The following is a 12,004-nucleotide window of genomic DNA, read 5'->3' on the forward strand; positions in this document are numbered from 1 at the left end:
GTCTTCTAGTAGAAACGTACGTGAAGTCTTATGTGGTCTGCTAGTATCAAATACTATTATTCAGGTCACTGTTAATACGTGCCGTCTAGTTAGATTCAAATACAGGGATCACGGACTACCGTCTAGCTAGAACAAAAACTCCATTAGTAATCTATACGCAACGCGTAACGTACTGTATAGCTAGGGTCTAAGTTAGGGTTGCTTTGGATCATCCTTGTGAGTCTGCTTTGCCGCCAAATTGATGGTGCGGAATCTTTGCCGCTATCATCTTAGTCCTACCTTCCTCTCTTCCTTCCCTAGTCTTACACTTTGAAATATCTAATTAAATAACATAATCTATTATTTCTAGATCGGTCGTAATGTTAGAAAGAGTATACACTTGTGAGTAGTGAGACTTTATGACACAATTCACGAGCCGCAGAGCCAATAAAGGTAAATTTTGGACCTTGGGACATGAGAAATTGTGGAGAGGAAGGGCAACAATGTGGCCGTATTTCATGTATAGTTTCTTAACTTTCTGCAAGATTTTAATATAACAGGTGATTTTAAATTCATTCTTTACAGGCTACCGAGATTTTCAGTGTCTCAAGTCAACTAAACCTGCTCCTTGCCCTTCATTCAGGACTGCGTTCTACTAAGACAAGTTCTGAAGTTTAGATCGAGATTTAACTATTGAAGTAGATAATCAATTGTATAATGTATAAATTGCATGTATTAAATTTAAAGAATTTCTGTTCTTGAATGACTTGAAAACATTTGAAATCCAATTGTGTTAGTGAGATACAAGAGGGTCTTACTACTATTAGTGCTGTCAATATAATATGCCGATTTTGTCGCAGGTCGACTGGCAAGCAACGACAGGCAACCGGAGTTCAGCAAATTCATCTGATCAGCCTTAAAGTATATGCTCATGATGAACAACGTAAGACATCAATCTTGGTTAAATGTTCTAACTAGATCAAACGATTTGGACATTCATTTACTTAAATGCTACATCAACATGTAATACTTGATAGACATTACCTTCAATTATTTTGTGACTGAACTGTTGAAATGTGAACACAATCCAACCCTTGAATTATGATCATAGGATTACTTCGACCAAGTTTACATACTATATAACATATTATATATTTTAACTATGACAGTGGGTTGCATACGTTACGCTGTTTCAGAAGCCTGTGAACCCGGCTCTTTGTAATATGCAATTTTTTAGCATTATTGTGATAGCTGCACTGAAAAGTATTTTGGGGGGTCTTGTAATTTCTACTTGTAAACTTAACTCAAACCTCAATCTTTTTCTCCTCATCTGAGGACTCTTCATTCTCCCTGTAAAGTAGTACCCATTAAATATATAATATCATAACATTGTTTAGTTCAAAAACAAAACATCATTGAGAATCTGACAAATATTTATGCAAAAAAAAAACACGAGTAAAAGTTCTAAAACACGATTATGATCAAGATTCAAGCTATTAAATCAAATTAAATAATTAGATAGTGTAACTAACATGTCCTCCAGGAATTTCTCCCAGCCCCCGGGATAAGTCTCACAAGTAATTTTATAGAACTCCTCATCAGACATAAGAGAGTCTATGTTAGCCTCACATATTTCATGTGTAAACTCAGGGTTTTCTGCAATCAGTTTACACACATCTACAGGACCTTCTCCGAGGTGAGAAGCTAGATTCTTGTTGACAAGTAGATCTTGTAATGCTGGTACAGACTCAGGTTCTGAGTGTAGGAACATCTCTAGTTCATCTACTTCAGGAGCTTCAGCTTCTTCAGGCTGATTAACTTGTCTTACACATTCCACAAAATCCAGCTGTTCTACTTTTATCTTTTTAGTCTCAACTCTTCCATTCTTATGTTTACCTTTGTGGGACTTCTTCTTTTTGTTGGGAGATTTCTTCTTCTTATTGACTACAGGACTGTCTTTGTCACTGTCTGAGCTGTACCTCTCAGCGGGGTTTCTGGGATCAATATTAACAACCTCCTCAAGTTTTATCAACCCATCTTCATACTGATTCAGCAATGTTTCATCTGCGATATGAGATAATGGATAATATATACGAAAAATGAGTTTTGAGACTACTATACTGTGTCATCAAAAACAAATTTCACAAAATTTGGCAATAATTTGATCTATCACAGTAGCCTTTCTGAAGTGACTACTTAAAGTTGGAGCAGAAGTTCAGAGATTGAGACGAGAGGTTCATTAAAATTGTTAGTTCATTATTTGTTTAACGGATGAAGATTAAACTTACACTGTGAGTAGGCTGAGGTATGTTCCTCCCATTCTTTAGTCCGGTAACATTCCAGTGGTTCATCTAGTGTCATAAAACCCAGTTCCACCAACTTATCTCTGTTATCTCTTATTCTCTTGTATCTTTTGAGACTGTGTTCACACACACCTCCACAGTACCTGGCCCCTTCAAACAACTTCCACAGTGACATTATGTTCTAAATATAACAAACTAGATTTAGCTGGAAGCAACAGTTAGTTTACAACAGAGATATGATAAATATAACTTAAATTTAAATATTAATCAAATGTTGGTTTAAAGTTATGCTGACAATATTAGTTTGAACATCAGTTGGAAAACTCCACCAGTTCAGAATTATAAAATAACTTTACATAGAAGAAAATATAGTCCAATAAGCAATAAGCATAAAGTTATTCGTCAAACTACAAGAAAACTACCAATAACAATTTCTTCAACAGGGTTTATTCTTGCAAGTAATTTCGTGTTTATTTCTGTCACCACTTTCACTAAACCTCCTATCACAGTAAGAACAGGAGTAGGGTTTCTCCCCTGTGTGTGTCCTCATGTGTCTAGTTAAAGTACTGTTCTCAGTAAACCCCTTACCACACACACTACACTTGTGTGGTCTCTCTCCAGTGTGTGTCAGAGCATGTCTCTTCAGATCACCAGATTGTAAAAACAGTTTTCCACAGTACTTACACTCGTGTTGTGATTCTAGCTCACGATCACCATGTGTTCGCTTGTGGTATTCAAGATTGTGTGCTATGTTATAAGACATTGGACACACATCACATCTGTATTGTTGTAGTGGATGCTCTGTGCTGATATGATCATATAGTTCCTGTTCAGAAGGTTTCTTAACACCACACTGCTTGTACCGACACTTGTATGTCTTGTGAGTGTGGTTATTGTAGATGTGAGCAGTGAGATGCTGCTTCTGAACAGCAGTATAGTCACAGTGTGTACACTTGTACTGTTTGTCCCCCGTGTGTGTTAACATGTGACAGGTAAGAACTTGTTGGTGATCAGTCCTATATTTACAGTAGGGACAGCTCAGTCTCGCTACCTTATCGTGTACTGTTCTGATGTGTCGTGTTAAGTTACGCCTCTGAGCAAACATCTTCCCACACTTGTCACACTTGTGTACTTTCTCTTTTCCTGATACTCCTCGAGTCTTCCCACATGTGTGTGTCTCCAGTTCTTGTTGTGTCTTAAACAGCTTAAGACAACCAGTTGCAGTGCAATGATATTGCTGACCTGTAATAATGAAATATTACTGAAATAAAGTGAATTGTTCAGCAATATCTTGAAATAAAGATAATCTTCGATGTGTAATTTACGACTATTTGTTACTATAGAATTTTTCTTACCATTTTCAACATCAGTCTGCAACGAATACCCTAACTCTTCGAAATAGTCCTCTCCGTAGAAAACTAGTAATTCTTCTCCCAACCCAATAGGTTTATACGAATAATACTGTATTCCACCTAGAATAATTATTCCATGATAGAAGGCATTGCACAACGATACAAATATTTATTTATACTAATAGTCATTAACTAAACCAATGTTATTTCATCGCCAGAATACACCTAAGTAAAATACAGCTTATTTAATCTGTGAATGGTAAGTTGCAGGTTTATAACGATTCTGCCCAACATACTTGGGTATGAAATATTCACAACTCATGTAAATAGATAAGTAAAAACGTAGAAAACTGGCGCATATGTCCACCCAATTTTACCTGGGATATTTCTAACAAGGACGTTCTCTTCACATTGACCCCGAGCACAGTTAAGAAACCGTAACCAGTTGCTAGCCCTGTGACTAGCCCCATCTAGGTATATAACATCACCGTCCTGGCTAACAGCACGCCACGCATATCCACTCTCTTTATCTGAAGACTCTAACTTCTTGTACTCCTTTTCTGATATGACTTTTCCCTTGTAGTTACCTGATAAAATAGATAAATCAGAACAACCCACTTTAGGGTACAAACATTTATAGACTTGCTGTCTGGAGAAAGGGACAGTGGACACAAAAAAAAAGAAGTAAAAGCTGATCCCAGCAAATCGCGTGACTTACCCAATATACTTCCTGGTTCAATAAACTGAGACGCAAAAGCTCCATCTCCAGCCCTGGGAATTGTGGATTCTTTGATTTCAATACAACTAGGTACTGGAAAGTTTGCAGTCTTCTTAGTTCCCGGTTGGCTGATATCTTCTATACAGGGGAGTAAAGGACCATGTAATTCACATTCTCCCCTCACATAATATTTACACTGCCAGCAAACTGAAAAACAGAATTTCATTAAAAACATCATTCATAAAAGAATCCACCAAATTATTACAGTAAAAGTAACAGTAACATTACTATTTAATTTAAGCAAAGATTTAGTAAAATTCTGAGGGATCATTATAATTCCAATAGTTTCAACTTTAATTTCAGTTGTTGCTACCAAACAAAAAATACCATATAGTAAACAATAAGTAAACTCTACGTATTGTAACTTACAATATTCAGACTGTAACACCTCCTCCAGATTATCGTTATCATCACGGTATGTAACCCCCTCTTTAGCAACTCTAGGAGGATTACTACGTCTATTTTTAGAACCTTTTCCTGCAGCTGCTTCAAGTTCTGTCTTGGAGAAGTCTTCCTGAATGTTATCTCTCTCAGCAGTCGTTTCTGTAGGAACACTAATGTGTGTCTGTGTAGTGTTTGGCATCTCTTCTGATTCTTTATCTTCATCAAACAAGCTTAGTAGATAACCATCATCCAACATTCCTAGATACTCAAAATCATCTATCTCTTCTTGTTTCTTCTCAGGGTCAGGTTCTGACTCAGGTAACCAATAAGAAGGACGGGGAATATTGTCAATATTCTCGTACACTTCTCTGTTACTGAGTATGGTGGGGAGTTTCTTTGTTTGTGTTACAGAGCTGGAGCTGGTATCAGAATCTGGTTTGGTTTTTACACCAGATGTGCTATCAATTATCACATTGTCTGTTTCACTCTTATGATAACTGCTGCTTCTTTTATCTGGAGTTACCATGTCACTACGTTCAGTATCGTTGTGTGTACCGCTACAAGAGGGTAAGTTGTCATTAGGTCCAGGTGTTGTTCTGATATATTCTTTGCTTTGTGGTATGTTACTTTTGTTAGTACTCGCTTTGGTATGGTCGCCATCATTATCTAGAACAGTAATTCTATCCATATCTTTGAGCACCTCTTTCACTTTTTTGTTATACCTGCGGGATAAAGAATCAACATGTTAGCAATCTTTAATATGCACTAGCACTATGCAATCAACCTCAATTACAAAATATATATATTATGCAGTGGTTACGAGAAGCCATAGAATTTTTATGTGTAAGACAACAAAGTATCAAAATTAAATACTAACTCGTCCTGAGTCATGTTGTGATAGTTATCATACAACTCAAGTGCTCGATCAAGACAAGTATCTGCCTGGTCCTTGTTTATTCTACCAAACTTATACTGTTCCTCATCATCGTCAGGTACATCATTACTCTTGTCTGACATAAGTTCATTATAGAGGTCAGGAGGCAGCTCAATTCTATCTATCTCCTCATCTGAGGACTCTTCATTCTCCCTGTAAAGTAGTACCCATTAAATATATAATATCATAACATTGTTTAGCTCAAAAACAAAACATCATTGAGAATCTGACAAATATTTATGCAAAAAGAAACACGAGCAAAAGTTCTAAAACACGATTATGATCAAGATTCAAGCTATTAAATCAAATTAAATAAGAAGATATAATGTAACTAACATGTCCTCCAGGAATTTCTCCCAGCCACCAGGATAAGTCTCACAAGTAATTTTATAGAACTCCTCATCAGACATAAGAGAGTCTATGTTAGCCTCACATATTTCATGTGTAAACTCAGGGTTTTCTGCAATCAGTTTACACACATCTACAGGACCTTCTCCGAGGTGAGAAGCTAGATTCTTGTTGACAAGTAGATCTTGTAATCTTAGTACAGACTCAGGTTCTGAGTGTAGGAACATCTCTAGTTCCTCTACTTCAGGAGCCTCAGCTTCTTCAGGCTGATTAACTTGTCTTACACATTCCACACAATCCAGCTGTTCTACTTTTATCTTTTTAGTCTCAACTCTTCCATTCTTATGTTTACCTTTCTGGGACTTCTTCTTTATGTTGGGAGATTTCTTCTTCTTATTGACTACAGGACTGTCTTTGTCACTGTCTGAGCTGTACCTCTCAGCGGGGTTTCTGGGATCAATATTAACAACCTCCTCAAGTTTTATCAACCCATCTTCATACTGATTCAGCAATGTTTCATCTGCGATATGAGATAATGGTTAATATATATAATACGGAAAATGAGTTTTGAGACTACTGTGTCATCAAAAACAAATTTGACTACTTAAAGTTGGAGCAGAAGTTCAGAGGTTGAGAGGTTCATTAATTGTTAGTTCATTATTTGTTTAACGGATGAAGATTAAACTTACAGTGTGAGTAGGCTGAGGTATGTTCCTCCCATTCTTTAGTCCGGTAACATTCCAGTGGTTCATCTAGTGTCATAAAACCCAGTTCCACCAACTTATCTCTGTTGTCTCTTATTCTCTTGTATCTTTTGAGACTGTGTTCACACACACCTCCACAGTACCTGGCCCCTTCAAACACCTTCCACAGTGACATTATGTTCTAAATATTACAAACTAGATTTAGTTGGAAGCAACAGTTAGTTCATGATTTTATAACTCAACTTAGAGTTCATAATTTACAAAACAGATATACATATAACTTATATTTAAATTTTGACTTAAATTTAAATCGTTAATAAATCTGAGGAAGGAACAACACAGGGTGATACCAGTGCACTTGGATAGTATGCATTGAGCCTGATGCCTCTACTCAAAGCAGTCCAGGTAAAACCGACAGAACTAGAAAGAAACTTTATCTGAACTCAATGCTTACCCCAAACAGATTTTTTTTTTGTGCAACACTTACTGACTTGACTCTTACGAGATAGCGACCCATGAGAACGATGGGTCCTACTGAAGCCCAGCTTATTTGCATCGAGTCCATTATTCCAGGACGAACCTGCTGGTACCATTGCTGAGCAATGGCAGTTGAGTCGGTGGCGCCCCTCCTAAGAATGACTACTGTAGATCCCGGGGATTGCATACTTAAATTTGATATGCGTTTATACTCACTCCTTGCTAAATGCTAAGCCATTAATCTTACACACAACCACAAGTCGATGCCGAGGAGTTAATGTTTTGGTATATCTAGTGTAACTGGTATATATTGGTGACCTGCACAAGGCTTAGTAAGGTATTTGCTCGTCTTATCGGATGTAACAGCAATGTGTACACGTTATTATATATATTGTGTGTATTGTGTGTTTGTTGCAATTGGGGTACGTTAATTGGAAGCGTCGTCACGCTTTCTACTCACATACACCCGCCTCCAAGAGAAATATTCTCAGAACTAAGTGTAGTTTTCGATTTGTTGTAATTGGTGTGGTTTACTCTGCTGTTTCCACACAGCAGGGGGGGGGGGGTGGGATTAATGATGCAGTGCTGGGGCTCGAACCAGCGATCTAACGATTGCTGGCCGCGCTGCCCGACATTACACCACCAAGCCCAAGGCTAGTGGCAGAGTCGGGAATCGAACCTGGCACCTCAAGCAATGCCAGGCGGATTTACCAACTGAGCCACCAGCTCCCCCAAACAGGTTTGATAGGATACAAGGATACAAGGATTATCTTGGGTCATATATTAGTAAAAAGTATTTTTTTTTCTATCAGGGGTTTCAGAGGTATCAGAACTCTTTCACCCACGGCAATGTGTAAGGAAGTAAGGATAGAACCTGCACTCCTGCCTGTCCAACCAACTTCGTTCTCCAGGAAGACCAACACCCAGGATGAAGCACGTTTTGTTGAAACAGCTATTGATCTGTATGCAACCTTCGAAAGAGCATTCTTTGACAACAGGGTCACTTATCCTAATTGCAACTCAAATATGTTTAAGCCACTAGATAAAATTACTTTACTTTAGAGAGTACTTCAGTCAGAGAATTAGAAAGGGTCCTTTTTCCTACTAGTCTTTACAACATCTAGACGTATAGGACCCTTTTGCACTGTGTTCGTAGATCATAGCTAAGCACAAAAAGAAGGTAAGAGCCAGGTCAAAAATCACATCAGAACACGATTCAGGTTTGAGCTGCTTCGAGGCACACTTGTTAAATATTTTTCAAATTTTACAGAGTACAGCAATAAATGAATAAGTAAAGTAAAGTAAAGTAAAAATTATGACATAACATCATCACACATGTCTACAAAGTATCAAATCACTATATGGAAAAATATAAATATCTTACCACCAAAATTAATAAATTATTAACTACAACTTTATTTAAAAATATTAAGTTGAAAATAAAATCGTTGAAAATAAAATCGTTGAAAATATCGTGATCGCCTCATTTGTAAAATATGACGGGTACCCAAACATGGTAAACACATAATAAACTATGTCCTCAATAACTTGGACCAAATACATTGAATTAATCTAAATCCAAAAATTTATGAAAAAATATTAAATAACAAATAAGTCCATGTTGAATAACTGTTGATATCAATACTAATAAAGCCAAGATGTGTGTGTGTGTGTGTGTGTGGGTGTGTGTCTGATCGTCTGTGTGTTCGTGTGTAATTTCCGGTCGGTTATATTAAAAAACGGTAAAAGTTACAGGACTGGTTTTTTTCGGTATAGTGTCGACAAAACTCTGACAAAGCCCTTATGCAAATTTTTTTTAAATCGGCCAGCGGTAAGTGGCTTAAGGGGGCATACCCCAAAATAGTGGTTTGTGCCGTCCAGACCAAATGACCTCATAGGCAGTTCAGTGACCTTCTAGCGCACCGTTTCCACACAAAAAAAAATATTTTGAGAATTCCCATTTTTATAATTGAGCATTTCCTGGTTAAGAGTGCAATTTTCGGAAAAAATTATTTTGTGGTCGAGACGCTATAAGTTAATAATTTCTTGCGGTATCGGGTTGAAATTTTGCTCGCCATTTATTCACATCTATGTCAAGGTGTGTGTAAAATCTTGACATCGTATCTAAAAAGGCTGGTGTGTTATGAATTTTTAAAGTCAAAAAGCTAAAATTGTCCTTTTCAGGCTTATTTTAACAAAAAGTCAGTCAGGGAAGATCGGATTATTTGATTTTTTTATTTTATTTGAAAATTCAATTAATCATTATATATATAAATCAAGCGTTACATTTCAGCCATGCAAAATTACAGTGACATATTTTGATTACTAAATGATAAATGGTACTGCAATATAAGTTGCTTAATGTTTGGCCGGATGACAACTAACGAGAAAAATAAACTTGATTATATAATAATTAATTCGGCTGAACCAACACATAGCAAGAGCCACATTAACGTTGGGGCCGTCTACCAAATTTGAATGACAAACATTAACAAGAAATCAAACATATCATAAATAATTATAAGGATTTTGTTCATTACAATTCCGTCACAACTGATAAAGAAAAAAGAAAGGACAAGCAGATAGGAAATTGGACGGACAGAATTGTAACCAACAAAAACAAATTTCTGAGACTCATAAGACTGATGAGCTAATCTGGCCAGACTGTATCGGCAGCCCAGAGGTACTTGATCAGTTTGGCCTTAAAAGTAGAAATCCGCTCTGACTGCCGGATACATACTGGTAGACTATTCCATTTCAGCATAGATCTATGAAAAAAGCTATTTCGGAAGGCATCCGAGCAGGGCACAGTGGTACTCATGTAAGTTGAAGTATCCGACATATCAATTATTTGAGCATTGTGCCTAGTGTATCGGGTGCCCTCTGGACGGCATAGGACTATTATATATGTAGGGAGAGAAACTGGAATTATGCTATTCACTATTTTATAGAAGGTCATAAGATCGTTATAAATAAACTTCTGTTTAACAGGGAGAATATTTAGTTTCTTTTGCTCTGTAGCAAGTTTATCGTCATCATAACTGGAGTAAGGTTCACCATTGATCCATTTAATAGCCCTCTTTTGGATAGCAACAAACTGTTGAAGATGAGTTGCAGATTGAGGGGACCATATGACAGAACAATGTTCAAATATAGACCTAATTAACGCTAAATAGAACGATCTTTTCTGCCTTTTATCAGTAGTGAAATGACATGTTCTCTTAAGTAGTCCAAGTCTAGATGTAGCTTTGGAAACAAGCGCTTTACATTGTGCACCCCAATTAAACCTGGAGTTTATTGCGACTCCTAAATCTGACTGAGAGGGCACAAAGTCAATATCACTTCCAGAAAGTTTATAAAAGAAGGTATTGAATGGCAAGTTATCCAGCACGTTTCTTTGCAGGGACACAGAGAGGGCTTTGCACTTTTGTGGGTGGAACTTCATTCGATTTCTCACTGACCAATCATATAATCTATTGATGTCATTTTGGATTATGTGATGGTCAGGGTAACCAAGAATCTCCCTCCAAATTTTAGTGTCATCTGCATAAAGGGCGATATTGGTGCCTTCAGAGACACAGGAGAACATGTCATTTATAAATATTACAAACAATAAAGGGCCAAGTATAGAACCTTGAGGGACACCAGACTGAACTGGTAGAGAAGAAGACGTTTGGCCTCCTATCACTACTTGTTGTTGTCGCCCCTCAAGATAGGACTTAATAAATTTAAGCATTAGTCCATCGACATTAAAAATATTCTTTAATTTACTTAAAATGAGGTCATGCGAAACGCTATCAAAGGCTTTCGCAAAATCAAAATATATTATATCAGTCCTGGACCTGTTATTCAATGCAAGTGCAAGATTGTCCGTGAAAGGTATCATTTGGGTTGTGCATGAACGTTCATTAACAAAACCGTGTTGTCGGTCATCCAACAGATCAGAACACGCAGCGTATAATGCAGTCTTTATGCACCTTTCAAAGACTTTCATTACAAGAGATGTTAACGAGATAGGCCTGTAGTTCTCAACCGAAGACTTATCGCCCTTTTTGTGCACTGGTACTACAAGTGCCAGCTTCCAATCAGGGGGTATGCATCCGCTCGAGAAAGACAGGTTAAATAAAACACTAAGTGGGTATGCAAGGCTTTGGGCACAGTTTTTGAGGACTCTCCCATGAATCCCATCAGGGCCAGGGGCCTTGTTAGGATTTAACTTTTTAAGAATCAACAGAACATCTTCTCTACTAAACACAAGACTTGAAAAACAATCATCACGAAAATCTATGTCAATGCCATAATCGCTCTCTTGAGAAAACTGCTCATAAAAATATTCGTTAAAAAGGGCAGCTTGATCAGATGGATTGTTTCGAAAGCGATTATGATATTTGACAGTTTCAGGGATCCTGGTTGACTTTGATTTAGATTTAACGTAGGTCCAGAATTTCTTGGAGATAAGAGCATCATCGGAGTCATCCTCAACACTGAGTCTCATTCTTTCGTCCATCAAATTTTTAAATTTTGTGCGAAATGCACGAAACTTTTGTTTATGAGACTCAGAGTTGCTCCCCTTATGCCTTATTCTCCATTTCTCCTTATTTCGTAGGAGACGATCACATTCGGAGTCATACCATGGGGGCTGGAACTGAGACTTAATGGTCTTTTTAGGGATCCATCGGTCACAGGCTGCACCGAGAACTCCTCTGAATCGACTCCAGGCAAGATAAGGATCATTACACTCAAAT

The 12,004-nt window shown here is 37.4% G+C and overlaps 2 protein-coding genes across 2 annotated transcripts; both read right to left on the reverse strand.

Moving 5' to 3' along the window:
• Window positions 1–1,283: 1,283 nt before the first annotated feature.
• LOC134822196 (uncharacterized) lies at window positions 1,284–2,464 on the reverse strand. The gene is made up of 3 exons (XM_063833108.1): window positions 2,268–2,464; window positions 1,512–2,043; window positions 1,284–1,329 (listed from the first exon to the last, which is right to left on the reverse strand). Exons 1-3 carry the CDS (start codon window positions 2,455–2,457, stop codon window positions 1,284–1,286), a joined length of 768 nt encoding a protein of 255 aa, XP_063689178.1. The 5' UTR covers window positions 2,458–2,464.
• A 155-nt stretch (window positions 2,465–2,619) lies between these two features.
• Window positions 2,620–8,539, reverse strand: LOC134821800 (uncharacterized). Its single transcript, XM_063832579.1, has 9 exons — window positions 8,535–8,539; window positions 6,768–6,963; window positions 6,067–6,598; window positions 5,674–5,883; window positions 4,782–5,518; window positions 4,353–4,559; window positions 4,012–4,221; window positions 3,638–3,754; window positions 2,620–3,524 (listed from the first exon to the last, which is right to left on the reverse strand). The coding sequence occupies exons 2-9, from the start codon at window positions 6,955–6,957 to the stop codon at window positions 2,719–2,721; spliced, it is 3,009 nt and encodes a 1,002-aa protein (XP_063688649.1). The 5' UTR covers window positions 6,958–6,963; window positions 8,535–8,539; the 3' UTR covers window positions 2,620–2,718.
• Between the last annotated feature and the right edge of the window lie 3,465 nt (window positions 8,540–12,004).

Source organism: Bolinopsis microptera, chromosome 10, assembly GCF_026151205.1.
Source record: "Bolinopsis microptera isolate Bmic1 chromosome 10, MBARI_Bmic_1.0, whole genome shotgun sequence".
NCBI classification, from domain to species: Eukaryota; Metazoa; Ctenophora; class Tentaculata; order Lobata; family Bolinopsidae; genus Bolinopsis; species Bolinopsis microptera.